This window comes from Ictalurus punctatus, chromosome 3 (genome assembly GCF_001660625.3).
Source record: "Ictalurus punctatus breed USDA103 chromosome 3, Coco_2.0, whole genome shotgun sequence".
NCBI classification, from domain to species: domain Eukaryota; kingdom Metazoa; phylum Chordata; class Actinopteri; order Siluriformes; family Ictaluridae; genus Ictalurus; species Ictalurus punctatus.
The window spans coordinates 29,488,293-29,515,602 of NC_030418.2; the positions used below are offsets into that span (position 1 = coordinate 29,488,293).

The window sequence follows — 27,310 nt, forward strand, 5'->3', positions numbered from 1 at the left end:
TTCATAAATCATTACACCTGCGAATATATTTCTTTGTAACTTGTGAGAAGTATAAACTCTATGGATTCCAACTGGTTCCCTAAAGAATTGAATTTATTGCAGACTTGACTGTGATGTTTAATTTAGTACCTTTGAATTTATTGGCTTGTGTTAAGGTTTCATATTTAAATACTGAATCATTGTTTTCATTTCATCCAAATTAAAAGAAATGTTTGCTCAGGCAAACAAATTGCCAATGTAACAGTGAAATTAATTCACTCCAAAAAGAATTATACAGAGTGAAAATATTATCAAGAACTGACGGAGTTACTAATAATTAGTTAAAGGTAAAACTACCTCTTTTACCATTTTTAAATAAGCTGTGTTTAATACAGTTATTATTAGGGAGTTATTAGTGGGTGAATGTCCAGGATTGGTGCACAAAGTAAAGGAGACCCTAGCAATCCTTATTCATTTTTTACACAGTTCTCTCTTTATATGTTCGGTGAGTAATTAGTGGGATTAGTAAGACATTTATTTGTTGATGAATTTGTTCAGTAGGTGGTGCTATGCCTGTAGTAAATAAATACTTTCATGTTGACTGGGAAATGTTTGTGATGTAAGCCGTGCATTATGTACGCAGGAACTCCACCCCATAGTTCATTTGTTTAGTGACAGGCTTCAAGTAAGTTTCCATCCATTTCTTCCCCTTTTTTATCTTTGTCTTGTCTTCATTTTCACATTCATCAAAAGTTTGTACATTTTTGTACTGTATATATTCCATTTCATTTCTAATGTAATAAATATATGTTAACTTAAATGTTAGAAATGTTTCAATAAGTGTTCAGTAACATGGTACATGATACAGATATTTGCTCCACACAAACAAAAAATATTTCTACCTTAAAACTTGTTTCAGAAGTGGATTGTTGAAAAAAAGAGCAGTTACAGTACGTGGATACCATCTCAGATAACATATTTGATAACATATTTGTCATCTGACTTGTTCTCTCCCATTCATTCTGTTTAAAGTACCTGAAGAGAGAAAATGTCTGGGACAGGTGCGCAAAGTAAAAGGTAAAACTACGTTTTTTTAAAACTATTTTTGTGTGTGTGTGTGTGTGTGTGTGTGTGTGTGTGTGTGTGTGTGTGTGTGTGTGTGTAATACTTCTCTAATTGTACCTCTCCAACTAGGCACCAGATTTACACTTTCCTACAAAATAGTATGTACAAGTGTGAGTAGGCTATTGTCTGGGATAATGGTGAATTTGATTAAGTCAGCATAAAACAATTTATATTTCAACATATACTTCCAACAAAAAAATTAAATTGTAGGTTTGTAAAATGTTTTTATGTCAGTAAAGAAAGCAATATATACAGTATCTCACAAAAGTGAGTACACCCCTCACATTTTTGTAAATATTTGATTATACCTTTTCATGTGACAACACTGAAGAAATGACACTTTGCTACAATGTAAAGTAGTGAGTGTACAGCTTGTGTAACAGTGTAAATGTGCTGTCCCCTCAAAATAACTCAACACACAGCCATTAATGTCTAATCCGCTGGCAACAAAAGTGAGTACACCCCTAAGTGAAAATGTACAAATTGGGCCCAAAGTGTCAATAGTTTGATTTTATCAAATATTTACAAAAATGTGAGGGGTGTACTCACTTTTGTGAGATACTGTATGTAAGAGACCACTTTTCAGACAAAAAACAAAACAAAAAACAACATAATGAAGGCTGATGGGTTTTCATGCAGCAAAAGAAGTGACTTTGTTTAATATATTCATTTTTACTGCTCTTTATAGTATTTTTGTTTATATAGAAATGTTTAACTGAATTATTTTTGAGGGTGTCTTTGCTTTACAGCATTTATTTGCATGTTCCTAAGACAGAGGTGTCCAATCTTATCCGGAAAGGGCCGGTGTGGGTGCAGGTTTTCATTCCAATCAAGCAGAAGCCACACCTGAGTCTACTGAAAGCCAGGGTCACCTGATTAATCAGGTGGAATCAGGTGTGGCTCCTGCTTGATTGGAATGAAAACCTACACCCACACCGGCCCTTTGTGGATAACATTGGACACACCTGGCCTAAGACATCTGCACAATATTGTATAAGCCTATATTTTAATGTACATTTAAAGACTTTTGTCTAAGCTAGAGAAAATGGGGGGAAAGCAGTGCAGATGTACATAGCAAAACATTTATTTGTAACAGTGAAAACATAACTGGAGCTTATAGTGGTGACAGAAGGTTATTTTTAAATGAAGATGTCTGTGTCATAATATGTAAGGAAATTAATAAGGCTGTGAGAGTAAATTTTGACACTGATGCAGGAAGTTGCTGGAAGTTTTTATCTTCCATTCGTGTTCATCATTACCATCTCAATTTTCTAAACTCATTCATTTATGGGTTGCTAACTATTCTGTCCTATTACACTACATTTAGGAACTAAACGTGTGTGTGTGTGTGTGTGTGTGTGTGTGTGTGTGTGTGTGTGTGTGTGTGTGTGTGTGTGTGTGTGGTGCCCTACAATTCGCTGATGTTGTCTAGTGCAGAGTGTGTTCACGCTCACATTCAGCGTTCGCTCAAGCTCCACCACAACCGGGACCGGTATAAACCGGTTACTGATGAATGAAGGAATGAAGGAATAAACATTATAATATGTTTCTCTTGTGTTTTTGGCCTCAACTTCCTTCAGCTGTATGAGACAGTGTCAACATCTAAAAGAGGGCAGAGGAACTAAACTGTAGATTTCACCTTGATCAAACATTTATAACTGCTGCTAGTGTCCAAGAATCTGTTGCTGTCTACGATGTTTTTAAAATTTATAACTTTTTTAGCACCTTAAACATTATATTTTTACTAGATTTATTCCGTCTGGTGAAATGAACAATTAAACTTCCCTTGAAGTCTGATGCTGCATCAAACTAGTTTTTAGTTCTTGTGTCAGAGTTACATGTACAGTACTGTGCGAAAAGTTTAGGCACCCCATTTTTTTTTTTAGCACAAACTTTGTTATAGATTTTTTTTATTTTATGACTTCTACATTATCGAGTCAGTACAAAAAACATTTTAGATTCCCAAACACTACTTTTCCAGCAAAAAATTAAATGTTACAGAAAAATGTTTGTATGTCAGTAAAGAAAGAAGCATATTATGTAACAGACACTTTTCAGACAAAAAAACATAATGAAGGCTGCTGGGTTTTGCTGCAAAAATAAGAAGCGAGTGCGACAGTCAAAGTCTCCAGAAGAACCGTGTCTGGTTCTGCAAGATTCTCAATAAAACTTACAACTCATTTCCTTATAAAACTGCACTAACTGTACCACAGAATACTATTTTTTTTTCACACCAAATATTGACTTTGTTTCATTTACTAATGTTTACTGCTATTTACAGTATTTTAATTTTTTTTTTTAGAAATATTTAATGTCATTATTTTGAAGGCATCTTTGCTCTACAGCATTGAATGTGCCTAAAACTTGCACTTGCACAGTACTGTAAATCCTTCTGAGTCTTACATTTAAAAAAGTATATTATGTGCTTTTGATTGCCAGTAAAACTGATTCACCAATGGAGTACAAGATGGACCACAAGAGGCGAGGCATGGCACTCATCTTCAACCATGAAAATTTTAAAAACGAAAAAAAATTAACAAAACGCTGCGGCACAAATATAGACAGAGACAACCTCAAAGAAAGGTGCACACTCACAAACATTCAAATAAATATGAAAATTTCTTAGAAAAAGCAATACTGACTAGATATCATTTCAGTCGTCCTGTAAGTCTCTGCTAATTCTGATATACTGACTAGATATCAGTTTTTTTCTGTGTACAAATCCCACAAAATCTTTTTTTTTTTCTATTAAATATTTAAAAATACATGTCCTGGCTGCCTATAAAAAACTACTGTACATAAAATTACTTTCTTATAACTTTTGCTACTTTCAATATTTTATTTCAGATTTCAAGGCTTAGGGTTTGAAGTGAATTGTCACAATGACAAAAGTAAGGCAGAGGTGCTAAAGGAAATACGTAAAGGTACAACCTTCGAAATTCAGTGGTTTTGAGAACTGATTTGTTTACTGTAAATTGTGTTGTACAGTGTCAACATTGTAAACTTTTTAAACTACAGCTGCCGCAGCCAACCACAAGGATGCCGACTGCTTCGTCTGCATTTTCCTAACTCATGGGGAAGAAGGGAAAATTAATGCCTATGATGATAAGATTAAGATTAAGGAAATAACAGATTACTTCAGAGGAGATCAGTGCAAGAGCCTTGTAGGGAAGCCCAAGATCTTCATCTTCCAGGTGACTGTGATGCCATTTAACAACTCTAGAGTTCCTTTAATACAGTTCAGTAAACCAGTAACAGATCAGTCATTTCATTACATGTAGGAAACTACAGATATAATTATAGAGATGTACACTACATACTGTATGCCTGAACCTACAGGCGTGCGCTGGTAAAAAACGTGAAGTTGCTGTGACCGGCATGATGGCAGGGGACAGTGATGATGAGGAACAGGTGGAGGAAGCAGCTAACATCTACACCATCCCAGCAGGGGCAGATTTCCTCATGTGTTACTCTGTAGCAGAAGGTGAGTATGAAAAAAAAAGATGGGAATTCTGGCTCTTTTAAGTGAGTCATATAATTTGATTGACTCTTTTAGCTCCGAAATGTTTCCTTGCCATTTTTCTCAGAACAAAGTGTGGGATATAATGAAGAACTCCAGCTATAATAAAAGATATATGAAATGAATATCAATGTGTTATGAAGGCTCAATGTAGGTACCCTTAAAATAAAGAACCAAAGGTGCTGTTTAAAACTTGTAAATTCTATGTAAGCTCAGTTTATTTATACATAGCCTTGTTTGTAATGTTTTGATCATATAGATTCATTGGCTGATCACATTTATACACTGATTTCAATGTCTTTTTCTGAATAGGATTCGTTTCCTTTCGCCTCATCGAGTCTGGAACATTCTACATTCAGGATTTGTGTGAAACGGTGCAACAGTATGGCTCAACTATGGAGTTCACTGAGCTCCTAACACTGGTCAACCTGAAGGTTTCCCGACGTACCGCAGACGGTCAGGATTTCCGGAATAAAAAACAGATGCCCTGCTTCACCTCCATGCTGACGAAAAGACTCTACTTTAGGTCCAAGAAAGAGTAAAGCACCCACACAGTACATTACTTTTCACCATTACTCACTTAATGATAAATAAACATTATTGGTCTTATTTTCCCCTAACATTTTACAAGGAAGGTATCAAAATGTTATATATATATATATATATATATATATATATATATATATATATATATATATATATATATTTATGATATATCTAATTCTGACAACACTTAAGAGAATTACAATATTGACCCACTAAATCAGTCACAGCTACTTTTATAGAAAATTAGATTTGAGAATTCAACAGCGTTGACTGGTATAAAAAGCTAATAATGCACTGTGATCAGATAGACATTATCCTTAGTTACATTACATCTGACTACTGCAAACCTGTATATTTAAACATTCTTTCATTATGTTCTAATTATAGACAATTAATTGTAATCATTAATGAATGTTGTTCAACATGTTCAGGATTAGATCTGTCAATCCTATGTTCATAGGTTTGTGTTGCAAAGCTAGTAATTGCTTTCATTTTCTCTTGTACTGTAATAAACTTTCTTAGGGTTTGTTTTACAGCCACAGCTAAAGACGCTGATTCACATTTATACGATTTGCTGGTGAATCAAAGATTAAAGTCTTTTGACATCCAGAGTAAATAAAAGAGAATTTCCTGTAAGAGGTTGTCATTTTATATACATAATTTATATTATATATGTAATTTTGGTATTTATATTCATTAATCATTATAATTCATTATAATTGTGTGTATAAATCTTTGTAAGTTAAGTCGTAAACTCTACTTATACTTCAAAAAACTCTAATGTGTTATGTTATTCTTTGATAACTTATTGTCACGTATCGGGAAACTCTGGACTCCACTTCCCATCAACCACTGCACTGCTCTAGTTGTCACATGACCACCTGCACCTGATTCATGTTTTGGTTAATGAGCACTGATGTGTATATATAGTCCTTGTCGGCACCATAAGCTTGTCTTTTGTTGTCTTAGACCCCTGTGTTCCATGTTTCCTGATCTTGTTAGTCTATGTTTCGGTTTGCCACAGTATTCTTACAAGTAGTGTTTAAGACTCACGTTGTTTATGTCTTGGTGTTTGTTTCTTGCCACAGTGTGTTTAGTGAAGTTGTCTTAGTGTCTTTGTCTCTCGGTACATTGCTTCAAATAAATGTCATTATCTGCACCTGCTTCTGGCTCAACCTCGAACTGTGACACTTATAATACTGTTGCAATACAAGTGTGACTATTCATGTTAATGCCACACACTGTACTACACAACCTTCGTAACTTGTAATGACCTATTTCTTAAGAACCATAAACCATTATGTGTGTCAAGTAAAGTGAATGATATATGAAATTATACCTCATTGTTTTTAAGTTGTAAAATGCTATTACATGATAAAAGTTCTAAGTTGATCAGGTATACAAAAATCCTAGGACTTATTTACAGAAGGCTTTCCATATTATGAAAATGAACTCAAAATTTCAGTGGAAGGAGATAAATGTTCAGAATTGTAAACTGTTTTAGAATTAATCACTGAGTCAACAAAATCTCACAGTTCTTGAGAACTTATAGCACCACCATTAAGCCAATCGGGCTTATCTCCCGAGTAGAAGCATGGACTACTATATAGTGACACTACATAGTGATACTACATAGTGACTACAAGTCTCATGTCTGTAGCACCTACTGTTCGACTGCATGATCATCCAAAACATTCCCCCACTCATTTTTGAATGGTTGCTACATGGAATGCCCTTTCAAAAAGCTGTATATAAATATCCATTTCCATGACCAGACCGAACAATATGAAATTGATTACGTTTCAACATCTCAAAAACTGCGGGATTAATTAGTGGACAGAATTTTGGAAGAGAAGAAAAAAGAATAACTAGAAAAGTGCACTTCCTAAAGAAAATGCACAGATTGCACAGCTTGAGCAACTTCCTGGTGTGTTTCTGGGGTACTGCCAGGTGATTGCTATGGTATCTCAGGCTGCTGCTAACATGTTTCAACTCAATCCATCTTACAGTTCCTGAGATAAAGGCACTTGAACTTAACATAGCTGATAAGGATGCCCACACCCCAACCTTAGCAGACAGCCTCAGAATCTAGTCCTGAATATGCCTTTCAAGTTTTGTGTGAATCCGCCTCACAATAACTCATGGGCAGACATCGGCCATATTCTTTAAATCCTAGGAATGGTTTGCAAAGGTTGAGTTTGCATAATGAAATTATTTTAAATTTGAACGGGCAAGACTGAATGGACCAAAAGGGAAACTTTTGTGGCAAATTAATCAGGAGAAAGAAGAATCTTCACTGTTCATCTTATTTTATACAGGATATGCTTCTTCATGAATAAAAAATAGAATAAAAGAAAAAACTATTAATATCATCCCCAATTAGTTTCATTTTCACTTGTACTGTGATGATGCAAAGGTTTCTGAGCATACACTGCACACACGCACGCGCACACACACACACACACACACACACACACACACACACACACACACACACACACACACACACACACACACACAGATCTTATCTGTTATCAGTTCTTATCAGTTAGAAGTGAAAAGTCATCATTAAATCATTAATGATTTACTACAGTTACATCACACCAAAGCTTGTATGCAAATAACTTTCATTTTTACTTACATACAACAGCTCACAGAATTCAATGGTTTAAAAGAAAAATCTGGTAGTTTTAAGAAATATGTATTATTTATAATCCTTATTGGTGAAATGACACTGATATTTACTGGTGGACCAAAGCACAAGGTATCTTGAAATACAGAGTGAAATGAAAATTTCCTGTATATTCTTATCATGTTCCTGATTTCACTATCGTTCTTATTTACTCTCTGATATTAGTCACTTCAGGTTTTCCCATAATTTATCATTTTTATACATTTTTTTACATTTTGTCTTTTATTTTCATAAATCATTACACCTGCGAATATATTTCTTTGTAACTTGTGAGAAGTATAAACTCTATGGATTCCAACTGGTTCCCTAAAGAATTGAATTTATTGCAGACTTGACTGTGATGTTTAATTTAGTACCTTTGAATTTATTGGCTTGTGTTAAGGTTTCATATTTAAATACTGAATCATTGTTTTCATTTCATCCAAATTAAAAGAAATGTTTGCTCAGGCAAACAAATTGCCAATGTAACAGTGAAATTAATTCACTCCAAAAAGAATTATACAGAGTGAAAATATTATCAAGAACTGACGGAGTTACTAATAATTAGTTAAAGGTAAAACTACCTCTTTTACCATTTTTAAATAAGCTGTGTTTAATACAGTTATTATTAGTGAGTTATTAGTGGGTGAATGTCCAGGATTGGTGCACAAAGTAAAGGAGACCCTAGCAATCCTTATTCATTTTTTACACAGTTCTCTCTTTATATGTTCGGTGAGTAATTAGTGGGATTAGTAAGACATTTATTTGTTGATGAATTTGTTCAGTAGGTGGTGCTATGCCTGTAGTAAATAAATACTTTCATGTTGACTGGGAAATGTTTGTGACGTAAGCCGTGCATTATGTACGCAGGAACTCCACCCCATAGTTCATTTGTTTAGTGACAGGCTTCGGGTAAGTTTCCATCCATTTCATCCCCTTTTTTTATCTTTGTCTAGTCTTCATTTTCACATTCATCAAAAAGTTTGTACATTTTTGTACTGTATATATTCCATTTCATTTCTAATGTAATAAATATATGTTAACTTAAATGTTAGAAATGTTTCAATAAGTGTTCAGTAACATGGTACATGATACATTTACTTGCTCCACACAAACAAAAAATATTTCCACCTTAAAACTTGTTTCAGAAGTGGATTGTTGAAAAAAAGAGCAGTTACAGTACGTGGATACCATCTCAGATAACATATTTGCATTTGTCATCTGACTTGTTCTCTCCCATTCATTCTGTTTAAAGTACCTGAAGAGAGAAAATGTCTGGGACAGGTGCGCAAAGTAAAAGGTAAAACTACGTTAAAAAAAGAGAGTATTTTTATGTATTTTAAGTATTTTTATGTGTGTGTGTGTGTGTGTGTGTGTGTGTGTGTGTGTGTGTGTGTGTGTGTGTGTGTGTAATACTTCTCTAATTGTACCTCTCCAACTAGACACTAGATGTACACTTGCCTACAAAATATTATGTACAAGTATGATTAGGCTATTGTCTGGGCTACTGTGGTGAATGTGATTATATACATGATTTTCGTTTACATATACAATACTGTGCAAAAGCCTTAGGCACCCTCATTTTTGGTAAAAAAAAAAAAAAAAAAAAAAAAATTGTTACAGATGTTTATTTTATGACTTCTGCATTATTAAGTCAGCATAAAACAGGTTATATTTCAAAACATTGCCTTTAAAACAAAAAAAAAATTATTGTATGTTTGTAAAATGTTTGTATGTCAGGAAAGAAAGCAATATATATGTAAGAGACCACTTTTCAAAACAAAAAACAACATAATGAAGGCTGATGGGTTTTCATGCAGCAAAAGAAGTGTGACAGTTTAATTTATTAATGTTTACTGCTCTTTATAGTATTTTTGTTTATATAGAAATGTTTAACTGAATTATTTTTGAGGTGTCTTTGCTTTACAGCATTTATTTGCATGTTCCTAAGACAGAGGTGTCCAATCTTATCCGGAAAGGGCTGGTGTGGGTGCAGGTTTTCATTCCAATCAAGCAGAAGCCACACCTGAGTCTACTGAAAGCCAGGGTCACCTGATTAATCAGGTGGAATCAGGTGTGGCTCCTGCTTGATTGGAATGAAAACCTACACCCACACCGGCCCTTTGTGGATAACATTGGACACACCTGGCCTAAGACATCTGCACAATATTGTATAAGCTTATATTTTAATGTACATTTAAAGACTTTTGTCTAAGCTAGAGAAAATGGGGGGAAAGCAGTGCAGATGTACATAGCAAAACATTTATTTGTAACAGTGAAAACATAACTGGAGCTTATAGTGGTGACAGAAGGTTATTTTTAAATGAAGATGTCTGTGTCATAATATGTAAGGAAATTAATAAGGCTGTGAGAGTAAATTTTGACACTGATGCAGGAAGTTGCTGGAAGTTTTTATCTTCCATTCGTGTTCATCATTATCATCTCAATTTTCTAAACTGATTCATTTATGGGTTGCTAACTATTCTGTCCTATTACACTACATTTAGGAACTAAACGTGTGTGTGTGTGTGTGTGTGTGTGTGTGTGTGTGGTGCCCTACAATTCGCTGATGTTGTCTAGTGCAGAGTGTGTTCATGCTTCACATTCAGCGTTCGCTCAAGCTCCACCACAACCGGGACCGGTATAAACCGGTTACTGATGAATGAAGGAATGAAGGAATAAACATTATAATATGTTTCTCTTGTGTTTTTGGCCTCAACTTCCTTCAGCTGTATGAGACAGTGTCAACATCTAAAAGAGGGCAGAGGAACTAAACTGTAGATTTCACCTTGATCAAACATTTATAACTGCTGCTAGTGTCCAAGAATCTGTTGCTGTCTATGATGTTTTTAGCATTTTATAACTTTTTGATTTTACAAAAAGTTTTTGATTACATATGTTTTCTTTTTGATAACATTTTCTGATGCTGCATCAAACTAGTTTTTAGCTCTTGTGTCAGAGTTAGATGTACAATACTGTGCGAAAAGTTTAGGCACCCCATTTTTTTTTAGTACAAACTTTGTTATAGATTTTTTTATTTTATGACTTCTACATTATCGAGTCAGTAGAAAAAACATTTTATATTCCCGAACATTAGTTTTCCAGCACAAAATTAAATGTTACAGAAAAATGTTTGTATGTAAGTAAAGAAAGCAGAGTATTATGTAAGAGACACTTTTCAGACAAAAAAACATAATGAAGGCTGCTGGGCTTTGCTGCAAAAATAATAATAAGAAGTCAAAGTCTCCAGAAGAACCGTGTCTGGTTCTGCAAGATGCTCAATAAAACTTACAGCTCATTTCCTTATAAAACTGCACTAGTTCTACCAAAGACTACTATTTTATTTTATTTTTTTGTCAAACCAAATATTGACTTTGTTTAATTTACTAATGTTTACTGCTCTTTACAGCATTTTTAAAAAATGTCAAAATATTTAATTGCAGTATTTTGAAGGCATCTTTGCTCTACAGTATCTCCTTGAATGTGCCTAAAACTTCTACTTGCACAGTACTGTAAATCCTTCTGAGTCTTACATTTAAAAAAGTATATTATGTGCTTTTGATTGCCAGTAAAACTGATTCACCAATGGAGTACAAGATGGACCACAAGAGGCGAGGCATGGCACTCATCTTCAACCATGAAAATTTTCACGGTTTAAAGGAACGCCGCGGCACAAATAAAGACAGAGACAAGCTCACAGAAAGGTGCACACTCACAAACATTCAAACAAATAGGATCATTTTTAGAAAAAGCAATACTGACTAGATATCATTTCAGTCGTCCTGTAAGTCTCTGCTAATTCTGATATACTGACTAGATATCAGTTTTTTTCTGTGTACAAATCCCACAAAATCTATTTTTTTTTCTATTAAATATTTTAAACTGCATGTCCTGGCTGCCTTTAACAAATACTATAGCTGTAAAGATCAAACTACTGTACATAAAATTACTTTCTTACAACTTTTGCTACTTTCAATATTTTATTTCAGATTTCAAGGCTTAGGGTTTGAAGTGAATTGTCACAATGACAAAAGTAAGGCAGAGGTGCTAAAGGAAATACGCAAAGGTACAACCTTCGAAATTCAGTGGTTTTGAGAACTGATTTGTTTACTGTAAATTGTGTTGTACAGTGTCACATTATTAACTTTTTAAACTACAGCTGCCGCAGCCAACCACGCAGATGCTGACTGCTTCGTCTGCATTTTCCTAACTCATGGGGAAGAAGGGAAAATTAATGCCTATGATGATAAGATTAAGATTAAGGAAATAACAGATTACTTCAGAGGAGATCAGTGCAATAGCCTTGTAGGGAAGCCCAAGATCTTCATCTTCCAGGTGACTGTGATGCCATTTAACAACTCTACAGTTCCTTTAATACAGTTCAGTAAACCAGTAACAGATCAGTCATTTCATTACATGTAGGAAACTACAGATATAATTATAGAGATGTACACGTACATACTGTATGCCTGAACCTACAGGCGTGTGCTGGTGACAAATATGAAGATGCTGTGACCGGCATGATGGCAGGGGACAGTGATGATGAGGAAGAGGTGGAGGAAGCAGCTAACATCTACACCATCCCAGCAGGGGCAGACTTCCTCATGTGTTACTCTGTAGCAGAGGGTGAGTATGAAAGAGATGAATGAAAAGTGTGAATCCCACACATCTTATCTATTGAAAGAAGTGTAGTTACTACATCTACCTTATATAACACCATCAGATTGGATGAACCAACGTGGTGCTAGTCCAGTTATATTTAAATCAATTATTATGAAGCAAATTTGTGAACGCTCATGTTCCTCAGCTCAATTAAGGACTATAAACCGTGTGACATAACCGCTCACACGATCACTACACCTGATTAAAAATATGTATGTGTTTCAACTGTTCATAAACACACATTCACTATACTGTATAAAAGGCAGCCGTTCAACAGTGACATTACTGACGCTTATTTACCTTGGGCCTAGTAGGGATGTAACTGAATATGAATAAATTATTCAAAATGATCAGACTACCGGTATGTGTTTAAATGGACACATCTGAAGGTGTACTATGTGTTTATTTAGTAAAACTGCCAGAAAGGTTAACAGGACATCAGGTTGAGACATGTGGGCATGAGCAAGCAGTCAGATATGAAGCTCATGGGACAAAGAAACATGAACAATGTTGATTCATTCGCCCTTAGTAACTGCCTAGTCAGGGTCACAGTGATTTCAATAAGGCTACTAGTCTGTTTATATTTTAGAAAATAGAACCAGCGAAATTTGCTAGAAAAAATCACAGGAAAAATAATAACTACATTAGCAGGATTTTTTTTTTTAAAAACAGTCCTGCGCTCATGTTTAGTTGAGACCAATTTTGAACTTGAGCGATGTAGCTAAGTTTGAGGAACTGTCAGACCTAGAATATACTGACACCGCTGACATTTTTACCTTGTGATAAAACAAAAGGGTCTATCTTTCAAAAAAAAGAAAAAATAATGAAAACCCTTTCCAATATACAGATACAGATATGGATTTGTGAAGCACTAAGAGATACACATACAGATACAGTCTGCATTATATCCTAGTGTCTAGGTTTCACCTGACCCTTTGCCTGTATAAAGTTTTGATTATTGCTCTTTGTTTGCCTTTGGATCCTTTAATAAGCCTCTACATGCATCCAACCACATCACACACACTGTAATACACAACTTCTACCATTTCTCTTATTTAAAACGTTCATATCACCTTAATGAATCATTTTTATTTCCTTAAAAGTTCAGCAGTACTCCTTAAAAGTACAGCAGTTGCAACAATTCTCTTTTCTATGTAGAAATGTGTATATTATTTATATCATCTATTTTCAGTTTATATCATATAGATTTATTGGCTGGTTACATTTAAACACTAATTTAATTTTTTTTCTCTGAATAGGATTCTATTCATTCCGTGATATAAATTCTGGATCATTCTACATTCAGGATTTGTGTGAAACGGTGCAACAGTATGGCTCAACTATGGAGTTCACCGAGCTACTAACACTGGTCAACCTGAAGGTTTCCCGACGTACTGCAAGTGGTCAGAATTTTAAGAATAAAAAACAAATGCCCTGCTTCACCTCCATGCTGACTAAAAAAGTCTACTTTGGGTCCAAGAAATAGTAAAGCACCCACACAGTACATTACTTTTCACCATTACTCACTTAATGATAAATAAACATTATTGGTCTTATTAGTGTTTTTTCCCCTAACATTTTACAAGGAAGATATCAAAATTATATATATATATATATATATATATATATATATATATATATATATATATATATATATATATATATATATATATATATATATATATATATATATATATATATATATATATATATATATATATATATATATATATTATTTATGATATATCTAATTCTGACAACACTTAAGAGAATTACAATATTGACCCACTAAATCAGTTACAGCTACTTTTATAGAAAATTAGATTTGAGAATTCAACAGCGTTGACTGGTATAAAAAGCTAATAATGCACTGTGATTAAGATAGACATTATCCTTAGTAATCTAATTACATCTGACTACTGCAAACCTGTATATTTAAACATTTTTTTTAAACTTTCATTATTTTCTAATTATAGACAATTAATTGTAATCATTAATGAATGTTGTTCAACATGTTCAGGATTAGATCTGTCAATCCTATGTTCATAGATTTTGCAAAGCAAGTAATTGCTTTCATTTTCTCTTGTACTGTAATAAAGTTTCTTAGGGTTTGTTTTACACATTTATACGATTTGCTGGTGAATCAAAGATTAAAGTCTTTTGACATCCAGAGTAAAAAAAGAGAATTTCCTGTAAGAGGTTGTCATTTTATATACATAATTTATATTATATACATAATTTTGGTATTTATATTCATTAATCATTATAATTGTGTGTATAAATCTTTTGTAAGTTAAGTCTTAAACTCTACTTATACATCAGAAAACTCTAACGTGTTTGTTATAAGATATCAAGGAATAACATCAGTTGTAATGCAAGTGTAACTATTCATTCTAATGCCACACACTGTACTACACAACATTTGTTACTTGTAATGACATATTTCTTATGTGGTTAGCACGTTCGTCTCACACCTCCAGGGTCGGGGGTTCGATTCCCATGGTGGCGTGCGGAGTTTGCATGTTCTCCCCATGCCCGAAGACTGGTAGGTTGATTGGCATGTCCAAAGTGTCCGTAGTGTATGAATGGGTGTGTGAATGTGTATGTGACTGTGCCCTGCAATGGATTGGCACCCTGTCCAGGTTGTACCCTGCCTTGTGCCCAATGCTCCCTGGGATAGACTCCAGGTTCCCCGTGACCCTGAAGGAAGGATAAGCGGTATAGAAGATGGATGGATGGATGGAAGTTCTAAGTTTATCAGGTATACCTAGGAATTATTCACAAAAGGTTTTCCATATTATGAAAATGAACTCAAAGTTTCTGTGGAAGGAGATAAATGTTCAGAATTGTAAATGGTTTCAGAATTAATCACTGACTGAGTCAACAAAATCTCACAGTTCTTGAGAACCTATAGCACCAACATTAAGCCAATCAGGTTCATCTCTCTTGCCAGAATAGAAGCAGGGAGTACAACATAGAATACTACATAGTTTCATGTCTGTAGCACCAACTGTTGGCCTGCATGACGATCCAAAACATTCCCCCACTCATTTTTGAATGGTTGCTACATGGAATGCCCTTTCAAAAAGCTGTATACAAATACCCATTTCCATGACCAGACCAAACAATATGACATTGATTACGTTTCAACATCTCAAAAACTGTGGGATTAATTAGTGGACAGAATTTTGGAAGAGAAAAAAAAAGATTAACTAGAAAAGTGCACTTCCTAAAGAAAATGCACAGATTGCACAGCTTGAGCAACTTCCTGGTGTGTTTCTGGGGTACTGCCAGGTGATTGCTATGGTATCTCAGGCTGCTGCTAGGATGTTTCAACTAAATCCATCTTACAGTTCCTGAGATAAAGGCACTTGAACTTAACATAGCTGATAAGGATGCCCACACCCCAACCTTAGCAGACAGCCTCAGAATCTAGTCCTGAATACGCCTTTCAAGTTTTGTGTGAATCCATCGTGTTATAGCTGTAGGAGTAAATTAAGCTCCGCCTCATAATGACTCATGGGTAGGCATCCGCCATATTCTTTAAATCCTAGGAATGGTTTGCAAAGGTTGAGTTCGCATAATGAAATTATTTTAAATTTGAATGGGCAAGACTGAATGGACCAAAAGGGAAACTTTTGTGGCAAATTAATCAGGAGAAAGAAGAATCTTCACTGTTCATCTAATTTTACACAAGATATGCTTGTTCAAAAATAAAAAATAGAATAAAATTAAAAAATAAAAAACTATGAATATCATCCTCAATGGCCAATTTGAGTGACGATATGCGATTTAATTATTTTTTTTTTTACATGAAACATTTACAGCTCAACAATGTGTCAGCCAATGCTTCTCTCTAAGCAATGTGATATGCTTAATCTATAACATAAATTTGTTATTAAATGTTTATAGATTATATGCTAAAAATAAACAGCCATAAACTGAATGTGAAAGCAGAGGGAGAAGGGAGAAGTTAAATATAACCTTTGCAACTTGATAAATGACTGGTTCCTGAGTCACCAAACAGGTTGCTGGCAGTCTATATGTGGTTTTTGGACTTTCGTTTTAGCCTGTAAAGTGGACTGTTCAAAAACAAAGCATAACCAAGGTGATCTGTCACATGATCAACATTTTGTTTACCGACGTGGAGAGCGGGCAGCAGCTCCGTTTGGGACACAGAAGAAATGTGTTATTACAAATATAATTTTGTTTAAATGGACAGTAACAAACCCTCTAAAAACGTGGAAGTGGTAAAAATGACTTAGCAGTTAAGGTTGCTCTAGTTACCGGAAGGTCAGTTTTATACATGCTTTAAATGGATTGTTTCTCCTCACAAAGTCGCTTTGAATTAAAGTGTGCATCATTAATATTTGTAAAATGTAACCGTACCGTTATCACCTATAGGGAAGCAGACTGGAGCAGTTTGTGAAATATCCTCAGATGTGTTTGTGAGTGAGTGTGAATGATAAACTTATCATAAAAGCACAGACCTTGCATGAAAAAGAGCGAGAGAGAGCGAGAGAGCGAGAGAGAGAGAGAGAGAGAGACCTCTGCTGTGCAAAACCAGCAAATAACAATTAGATGCTCGAAGCATCTCTGTAAATAAGTCATTATTTTCTACAACATAACAACATTATACATTCGACTGTATATTTGACTATTCGTTTTGTTTGACTTTAGATGAAGTACTATTTAATAATCATTTCAGGTAAATATTCCATTGATCAAAGTTGCTCCAATACACACCTTGTGGAACCCATGCCATGAAGACTTGAGGCTGTTTTGTACAGTGTTTCTAAAAAGCGACCAGTGAGTGTGTATTTATGAAATATTTTGTCTAGATTCATGACACAATCCTCATTAAGTCCATTTTAATTGAAGTTGTAACACTACAAAATATGGACAAATACTTATGTAAGGCACTGTACTTACAACAAAGCACAGTTCACCAGTCAATGTAAATTATATGTGACAAAAGTGACAAAAAGTATGCTCGAAGGATGCAAACTCCAGTATAAGTGTTTTTATTTCAATCTCTGGTTGTTCCAAATAATGCACATTATTGCAATAAATGTGGTGTTTTCTAAAAGTAGGCCATGAAATGATATCTGTAAACAGTATTATAAATAACACCATTATTAGGGTATAATGTTTATGGAAGTGCAGCATGACTGTTGGGCTCGGGTTGTTCCACGGGCAGTTGGAGTCGATTTGGGTTCCGCAAACGTCTCAAGTCGTCCTCTACCTGTACGATAAAAGAGCATGAAAGGAAGACAGTGACAAATTACTGATTAGAAAAACTAGGAAAATGAAAACGGCTAATACGAGATCTTTCATAAAAAAAATAATAAGAAAAAAAACAACGTACCGAAGCCAGCTCGTCTTTGAGTGCGTTATATCTCTCCACGCTGAACTTCTGTTTTTTGACGCCTTTGTAGAAATAATGAAGGAACTGCCTGTCTTTTGCATCTGGGTAAACATAGTCCTGTTGGAGAGAATCCCACATCATACATTTTAATCATCATCATTAATTAAAATAGCTAAAATTTATGCTTTGTACATGTACATTACATAAGACCTAGCTCCAGGTTACCCCTGACCCTGACTCTAACCCTCTGTATCTGTCTTCTCTATGTAGGTCAGAAAGATCACAATTCCGTATAGTTTAATAACTGACTCATTTATCCATTATCCAACATTTATCCCTTGAACAACTGTGTACAGAAGATTTTTATTTATAATCTGCGACACTATATTTGGCTCCATCAATTCATTATTCATAAAAGACTGTGCCAGTAGTGAGCTTAGGTGAAGTTAGCTAATGTTAGACATTGGTGTTAAAAGCATGATTCTTATTGCTTGACACATAATTAACGAGTCTAATTATGATTACAAGATTTTATTCCGTCACACATTTTAAATACCGATCAAAATAAACATTAGCATTTTAGTCTTTACTACTTATGCCGTGAAAGTGCATAAAAAGCACCATATTACATTATAGTCTGCAGGCAGTGTGTTGTGTTGAGGTACTTCGAATAAAAACTCTGGCCACTTTAATAGGAACACTTGTACCCCTGCACATTCATTCATAAACATCAGAATGGGGGGGAATGTGATCTCAGTGACTTTGGTGGTCAGGGGGGAATGGCCCTGTTTTAAGGGACAGGAAGGATATGGTAACTCAAGGTAACATTCTTTACAACCGTGGGGAGCAGAAAAGCATCTCAGAACACACAAAATATCAAACCTGGACAGCAGAAGATTGGACAAGACCAGGTTATAACAATTGTGCATTCTGATGTCTGAGTATCTGAGTGATTTTGTGCATACTGTTGCTTCAACATGATTGGCTGATGGAATGAATGAATAGGGTTACAGGTGTGCCTATTAAAGTGACCGGTGAGACTGTACTGTACAATATCAGGTTTAAGTTCTTCACCCAAGTCACAATCCTGTCATTTATTCATGACCCTGAAACAGAAAGTTCTGATGGTTGGCATGTGTACCTGCTTGGTGAGAACGTAGTAGGCGTAGACCCCCATGCTGGTGGAGAGGGTGATGAAGTAGGTGACAGGCTCCATGATGTCCCAGGAGTAAACCCACCATGTGAGCCAGGCCAGAGCTCCACCCTGCACCGAGAGCAGAGCCAAGCCAGTCCAGAGAGCACGCGAAGACCTGTGCTCAGCTCTCATGACAAGATGAGTCTTCATCTAAAACACACACAAATATCATTTATTACAGGTGTACAAACAAATAATGTGCTGCAAACTCGACACGAAACTTTAGCTATAACCATTACCGCGTGCATGAAACATCTTAGCTGCACAAGATATTTGATGGCATTGTGATTATTTATGATTTATGAATAAACCAGCTGGGGAACAAATAAAAAGCGTGCAGACACGAGCGAGTTTTACTCGCAGTGATGCCACAGCCATCATAACCAGCGAAAGCAGAACTGGCTGTACTTTCCTGGGGTGGGAAAAAATATGCAGGGTTTTTAGTAGACAGGAAAACATTTCCCAGTGAAACACAGATCAAACTTTAAACTAAATAAGGTTCTATGGTTTTGGCATCAATGGGACAGCATATACAAAATACATTATCACTTCATTTAAAAGCCATTTATAATTTATGTAATTTTGGAGACCTGTAAAATGGATGTGGGCTGTCAATGAAGTTGGCAATAAGTATAGAATAAGAATATAACCTGCTCTAGAGGCATGAGTTCTTGTTTCAGAATGTCCAGTTTCTGCCGTAGCTGCCTTTCCTTTATCAGGTGATGCTTAGGCAGGTTCAGCGCCGTGTGTAACATGTGCACCATGTCCTTCATATCTGTCACGCTCGTCACTGCCTCACTTGGCACTGACTCTACACACATACACACAAACACACACACACACACACACACACACACACACACACACACACACACACACACACACACACACACACACACACACACACACACACACAGAGAGAGAGACAAAGCAGAATTAAACCTTCATTCCTGGTTAAAGGTACATAGCTGGTAAGGGTACTCATAACAGATTTTATTTAAAATTGCTAAATTATCTAACCTTCTATTCAGGATTTTGTTTTCCAATGTTAGCCTTTGCTAATTCCCACACCTGTATCAGTCTCCAATTGTAAGTCATTTACTTGAAAGTCTCACCCACTCAGTACATTACTTTTCACCATTACTCACTTAATGATAAATAAACATTATTGGTCTTATTAGTGTTTTTTCCCCTAACATTTTACAAGGAAGGTATCAAAATGTTATATATACATATATATATATATATATATATATATATATATATATATATATATATATATATATATATATATATATATATATATATATATATATATTTATATTAATGATATATCTAATTCTGACAACACTTAAGAGAATTACAATATTGACCCACTAAATCAGTTACAGCTACTTTTATAGAAAATTAGATTTGAGAATTCAACAGCGTTGACTGGTATAAAAAGCTAATAATGGACTGTGATCAGATAGACATTATCCTTAGTTACATTACATCTGACTACTGCAAACCTGTATATTTAAACATTCTTTCATTATGTTCTAATTATAGACAATTAATTGTAATCATTAATGAATGTTGTTCAACATGTTCAGGATTAGATCTGTCAATCCTATGTTCATAGGTTTGTGTTGCAAAGCTAGTAATTGCTTTCATTTTCTCTTGTACTGTAATAAAGTTTCTTAGGGTTTGTTTTACAGCCACAGCTAAAGACGCTGATTCACATTTATACGATTTGCTGGTGAATCAAAGATTAAAGTCTTTTGACATCCAGAGTAAATAAAAGAGAATTTCCTGTAAGAGGTTGTCATTTTATATACATAATTGATATTATATACGTAATTTTGGTATTTATATTCATTAATCATTATAATTCATTATAATTGTGTGTATAAATCTTTGTAAGTTAAGTCGTAAACTCTACTTATACTTCAGAAAACTCTAATGTGTTATGTTATTCTTTGATAACTTATTGTCACGTATCGGGAAACTCTGGACTCCACTTCCCATCAACCACTGCACTGCTCTAGTTGTCACATGACCACCTGCACCTGATTCATGTTTTGGTTAATGAGCACTCATGTGTATATATAGTCCTTGTCGGCACCATAAGCTTGTCTTTCGTTGTCTTAGACCCCTGTGTTCCATGTTTCCTGATCTTGTTAGTCTATGTTTCGGTTTGCCACAGTATTCTAACAAGTAGTGTTTAAGACTCACGTTCTTTATGTCTTGGTGTTTGTTTCTTGCCACAGTGTGTTTAGTGAAGTTGTCTTAGTGTCTTTGTGTCTCGGTACGTTGCTTCAAATAAATGTCATTATCTGCACCTGCTTCTGGCTCAACCTCGAACTGTGACACTTATAATACTGTTGCAATACAAGTGTGACTATTCATGTTAATGCCACACACTGTACTACACAACCTTCGTAACTTGTAATGACCTATTTCTTAAGAACCATAAACCATTATGTGTGTCAAGTAAAGTGAATGATATATGAAATTATACCTCATTGTTTTTAAGTTGTAAAATGCTATTACATGATAAAAGTTCTAAGTTGATCAGGTATACAAAAATCCTAGGACTTATTTACAGAAGGCTTTCCATATTATGAAAATGAACTCAAAATTTCAGTGGAAGGAGATAAATGTTCAGAATTGTAAACTGTTTTAGAATTAATCACTGAGTCAACAAAATCTCACAGTTCTTGAGAACTTATAGCACCACCATTAAGCCAATCGGGCTTATCTCCCGAGTAGAAGCATGGACTACTATATAGTGACACTACATAGTGATACTACATAGTGACTACAAGTCTCATGTCTGTAGCACCTACTGTTCGACTGCATGATCATCCAAAACATTCCCCCACTCATTTTTGAATGGTTGCTACATGGAATGCCCTTTCAAAAAGCTGTATATAAATATCCATTTCCATGACCAGACCGAACAATATGACATTGATTACGTTTCAACATCTCAAAAACTGCGGGATTAATTAGTGGACAGAATTTTGGAAGAGAAGAAAAAAGAATAACTAGAAAAGTGCACTTCCTAAAGAAAATGCACAGATTGCACAGCTTGAGCAACTTCCTGGTGTGTTTCTGGGGTACTGCCAGGTGATTGCTATGGTATCTCAGGCTGCTGCTAACATGTTTCAACTCAATCCATCTTACAGTTCCTGAGATAAAGGCACTTGAACTTAACATAGCTGATAAGGATGCCCACACCCCAACCTTAGCAGACAGCCTCAGAATCTAGTCCTGAATACGCCTTTCAAGTTTTGTGTGAATCCGCCTCACAATAACTCATGGGCAGACATCGGCCATATTCTTTAAATCCTAGGAATGGTTTGCAAAGGTTGAGTTTGCATAATGAAATTATTTTAAATTTGAACGGGCAAGACTGAATGGACCAAAAGGGAAACTTTTGTGGCAAATTAATCAGGAGAAAGAAGAATCTTCACTGTTCATCTTATTTTATACAGGATATGCTTCTTCATGAATAAAAAATAGAATAAAAGAAAAAACTATTAATATCATCCCCAATTAGTTTCATTTTCACTTGTACTGTGATGATGCTTTTTGTACTGTGATGAAGGTTTCTGAGCATACACTGCACACACGCACGCGCACACGCACACACACACACACACACACACACACACACACACACACACACACACACACACACACACAGATCTTATCTGTTATCAGTTCTTATCAGTTAGAAGTGAAAAGTCATCATTAAATCATTAATGATTTACTACAGTTACATCACACCAAAGCTTGTATGCAAATAACTTTCATTTTTACTTACATACAACAGCTCACAGAATTCAATGGTTTAAAAGAAAAATCTGGTAGTTTTAAGAAATATGTATTATTTATAATCCTTATTGGTGAAATGACACTGATATTTACTGGTGGACCAAAGCGCAAGGTATCTTGAAATACAGAGTGAAATGAAAATTTCCTGTATATTCTTATCATGTTCCTGATTTCACTATCGTTCTTATTTACTCTCTGATATTAGTCACTTCAGGTTTTCCCATAATTTATCATTTTTATACATTTTTTTACATTTTGTCTTTTATTTTCATAAATCATTACACCTGCGAATATATTTCTTTGTAACTTGTGAGAAGTATAAACTCTATGGATTCCAACTGGTTCCCTAAAGAATTGAATTTATTGCAGACTTGACTGTGATGTTTAATTTAGTACCTTTGAATTTATTGGCTTGTGTTAAGGTTTCATATTTAAATACTGAATCATTGTTTTCATTTCATCCAAATTAAAAGAAATGTTTGCTCAGGCAAACAAATTGCCAATGTAACAGTGAAATTAATTCACTCTAAAAAGAATTATACAGAGTGAAAATATTATCAAGAACTGACCGAGTTACTAATAATTAGTTAAAGGTAAAACTACCTCTTTTACCATTTTTAAATAAGCTGTGTTTAATACAGTTATTATTAGTGAGTTATTAGTGGGTGAATGTCCAGGATTGGTGCACAAAGTAAAGGAGACCCTAGCAATCCTTATTCATTTTTTACACAGTTCTCTCTTTATATGTTCGGTGAGTAATTAGTGGGATTAGTAAGACATTTATTTGTTGATGAATTTGTTCAGTAGGTGGTGCTATGCCTGTAGTAAATAAATACTTTCATGTTGACTGGGAAATGTTTGTGACGTAAGCCGTGCATTATGTACGCAAGAACTCCACCCCATAGTTCATTTGTTTAGTGACAGGCTTCGGGTAAGTTTCCATCCATTTCTTCCCCTTTTTTATCTTTGTCTAGTCTTCATTTTCACATTCATCAAAAAGTTTGTACATTTTTGTACTGTATATATTCCATTTCATTTCTAATGTAATAAATATATGTTAACTTAAATGTTAGAAATGTTTCAATAAGTGTTCAGTAACATGGTACATGATACATTTACTTGCTCCACACAAACAAAAAATATTTCCACCTTAAAACTTGTTTCAGAAGTGGATTGTTGAAAAAAAGAGCAGTTACAGTACGTGGATACCATCTCAGATAACATATTTGCATTTGTCATCTGACTTGTTCTCTCCCATTCATTCTGTTTAAAGTACCTGAAGAGAGAAAATGTCTGGGACAGGTGCGCAAAGTAAAAGGTAAAACTACGTTAAAAAAAGAGAGTATTTTTATGTATTTTAAGTATTTTTATGTGTGTGTGTGTGTGTGTGTGTGTGTGTGTGTGTGTGTGTGTGTGTGTGTGTGTGTGTGTGTAATACTTCTCTAATTGTACCTCTCCAACTAGACACTAGATGTACACTTGCCTACAAAATATTATGTACAAGTATGATTAGGCTATTGTCTGGGCTACTGTGGTGAATGTGATTATATACATGATTTTCGTTTACATATACAATACTGTGCAAAAGCCTTAGGCACCCTTATTTTTGGTAAAAAAAAAAAAAAAAAAAAAAAAAAAAATTGTTACAGATGTTTATTTTATGACTTCTGCATTATTAAGTCAGCATAAAACAGGTTATATTTCAAAACATTGCCTTTCCAACAAAAAAAAAAATTATTGTATGTTTGTAAAATGTTTGTATGTCAGGAAAGAAAGCAATATATATGTAAGAGACCACTTTTCAAAACAAAAAACAACATAATGAAGGCTGATGGGTTTTCATGCAGCAAAAGAAGTGTGACAGTTTAATTTATTAATGTTTACTGCTCTTTATAGTATTTTTGTTTATATAGAAATGTTTAACTGAATTATTTTTGAGCATTTTATAACTTTTTGATTTTACAAAAAGTTTTTGATTACATATGTTTTCTTTTTGATAACATTTTCTGATGCTGCATCAAACTAGTTTTTAGCTCTTGTGTCAGAGTTAGATGTACAGTACTGTGCGAAAAGTTTAGGCACCCCATTTTTTTTTAGTACAAACTTTGTTATAGATTTTTTTATTTTATGACTTCTACATTATCGAGTCAGTAGAAAAAACATTTTATATTCCCGAACATTAGTTTTCCAGCACAAAATTAAATGTTACAGAAAAATGTTTGTATCTAAGTAAAGAAAGCAGAGTATTATGTAAGAGACACTTTTCAGACAAAAAAACATAATGAAGGCTGCTGGGCTTTGCTGCAAAAATAATAAGAAGAAGTCAAAGTCTCCAGAAGAACCGTGTCTGGTTCTGCAAGATGCTCAATAAAACTTACAGCTCATTTCCTTATAAAACTGCACTAGTTCTACCAAAGACTACTATTTTATTTTATTTTTTTGTCAAACCAAATATTGACTTTGTTTAATTTACTAATGTTTACTGCTCTTTACAGCATTTTTTAAAAATGTTGAAATATTTAATTGCAGTATTTTGAAGGCATCTTTGCTCTACAGCATCTCCTTGAATGTGCCTAAAACTTGTACTTGCACAGTACTGTAAATCCTTCTGAGTCTTACATTTAAAAAAGTATATTATGTGCTTTTGATTGCCAGTAAAACTGATTCACCAATGGAGTACAAGATGGACCACAAGAGGCGAGGCATGGCACTCATCTTCAACCATGAAAATTTTCACGGTTTAAAGGAACGCCGCGGCACAAATAAAGACAGAGACAAGCTCACAGAAAGGTGCACACTCACAAACATTCAAACAAATAGGATCATTTTTAGAAAAAGCAATACTGACTAGATATCATTTCAGTCGTCCTGTAAGTCTCTGCTAATTCTGATATACTGACTAGATATCAGTTTTTTTCTGTGTACAAATCCCACAAAATCTATTAGGTTTTCTATTAAATATTTTAAACTGCATGTCCTGGCTGCCTTTAACAAATACTATATCTGTAAATCTTAAACTACTGTACATAAAATTACTTTCTTACAACTTTTGCTACTTTCAATATTTTATTTCAGATTTCAAGACTTAGGGTTTGAAGTGAATTGTCACAATGACAAAAGTAAGGCAGAGGTGCTAAAGGAAATACGTAAAGGTACAACCTTCGAAATTCAATGTTTTTGAGAACTGATTTGTTTACTGTAAATTGTGTTGTACAGTGTCAACATTGTAAACTTTTTAAACTACAGCTGCCGCAGCCAACCACAAGGATGCCGACTGCTTCGTCTGCATTTTCCTAACTCATGGGGAAGAAGGGCAAATTTATGCCAAGGATGATAAGATTAAGATTAAGGAAATAACAGATTACTTCAGAGGAGATCAGTGCAAGAGCCTTGTAGGGAAGCCCAAGATCTTCATCTTCCAGGTGACTGTGATGTCATTTAACAACTCTACAGTTCCTTTAATACAGTTCAGTAAACCAGTAACAGATCAGTCATTTCATTACATGTAGGAATCTACAGATATAACTATAGAGATGTACACGTACATACTGTATGCCTGAACCTACAGGCGTGTGCTGGTGACAAATATGAAGATGCTGTGACCGGCATGATGGCAGGGGACAGTGATGATGAGGAAGAGGTGGAGGAAGCAGCTAACATCTACACCATCCCAGCAGGGGCAGATTTCCTCATGTGTTACTCTGTAGCAGAGGGTGAGTATGAAAAAAAAAGATGGGAATTCTGGCTCTTTTAAGTGAGTCATATAATTTGATTGACTCTTTTAGCTCCGAAATGTTTCCTTGCCATTTTTCTCAGAACAAAGTGTGGGATATAATGAAGAACTCCAGCTATAATAAAAGATATATGAAATGAATATCAATGTGTTATGAAGGCTCAATGTAGGTACCCTTAAAATAAAGAACCAAAGGTACTGTTTAAAACTTGTAAATTCTATGTAAGCTCAGTTTATTTATACATAGCCTTGTTTGTAATGTTTTGATCATATAGATTCATTGGCTGATCACATTTATACACTGATTTCAATGTCTTTTTCTGAATAGGATTCGTTTCCTTTCGCCTCATCGAGTCTGGAACATTCTACATTCAGGATTTGTGTGAAACGGTGCAACAGTATGGCTCAACTATGGAGTTCACTGAGCTCCTAACACTGGTCAACCTGAAGGTTTCCCGACGTACCGCAGACGGTCAGGATTTCCGGAATAAAAAACAGATGCCCTGCTTCACCTCCATGCTGACGAAAAGACTCTACTTTAGGTCCAAGAAAGAGTAAAGCACCCACACAGTACATTACTTTTCACCATTACTCACTTAATGATAAATAAACATTATTGGTCTTATTTTCCCCTAACATTTTACAAGGAAGGTATCAAAATGTTATATATATATATATATATATAT

The 27,310-nt window shown here is 34.7% G+C and overlaps 3 protein-coding genes across 7 annotated transcripts in view; 2 read left to right on the forward strand and 1 right to left on the reverse strand.

The window, feature by feature from the left end:
* Positions 1–609: 609 nt before the first annotated feature.
* On the forward strand, positions 610–5,288 carry LOC108262968 (caspase-6). The gene is made up of 7 exons (XM_053679862.1): positions 610–664; positions 1,012–1,056; positions 3,544–3,687; positions 3,952–4,028; positions 4,123–4,298; positions 4,444–4,588; positions 4,937–5,288. Exons 2-7 carry the CDS (start codon positions 1,028–1,030, stop codon positions 5,164–5,166), a joined length of 801 nt encoding a protein of 266 aa, XP_053535837.1. The 5' UTR covers positions 610–664; positions 1,012–1,027; the 3' UTR covers positions 5,167–5,288.
* LOC108261848 (caspase-6) lies at positions 1,032–27,307 on the forward strand. Of its 4 annotated transcripts, none has more exons than XM_053679864.1 (7): positions 1,032–1,056; positions 9,097–9,141; positions 11,411–11,545; positions 11,831–11,907; positions 26,138–26,313; positions 26,460–26,604; positions 26,953–27,306. In XM_053679864.1, the coding sequence occupies exons 2-7, from the start codon at positions 9,113–9,115 to the stop codon at positions 27,180–27,182; spliced, it is 792 nt and encodes a 263-aa protein (XP_053535839.1). In that variant the 5' UTR covers positions 1,032–1,056; positions 9,097–9,112; the 3' UTR covers positions 27,183–27,306. The 4 variants fall into 4 exon arrangements, with proteins under 4 accessions (XP_053535839.1, XP_053535838.1, XP_053535841.1 ...); XM_053679863.1 differs by lacking the exon at positions 1,032–1,056 and adding an exon at positions 8,701–8,753; XM_053679866.1 differs by lacking the exons at positions 1,032–1,056; positions 26,138–26,313; positions 26,460–26,604; positions 26,953–27,306 and adding exons at positions 8,709–8,753; positions 12,001–12,176; positions 12,323–12,467; positions 13,763–14,689.
* Positions 17,512–27,310, reverse strand: part of LOC108262961 (mitochondrial calcium uniporter dominant negative subunit beta) — a 50,370-nt gene continuing 40,571 nt past the window's right edge. For both annotated transcript variants that reach the window (XM_053679860.1, XM_053679861.1), the window contains exons 5-8: positions 19,717–19,877; positions 19,013–19,216; positions 17,872–17,988; positions 17,512–17,748 (exon numbers count right to left, since the gene is read on the reverse strand). In XM_053679860.1, coding sequence (XP_053535835.1) covers positions 17,656–17,748; positions 17,872–17,988; positions 19,013–19,216; positions 19,717–19,877 — 575 coding nt within the window. In that variant the 3' untranslated portion in view covers positions 17,512–17,655. The remainder of the gene's footprint in view (positions 17,749–17,871; positions 17,989–19,012; positions 19,217–19,716; positions 19,878–27,310) is intronic.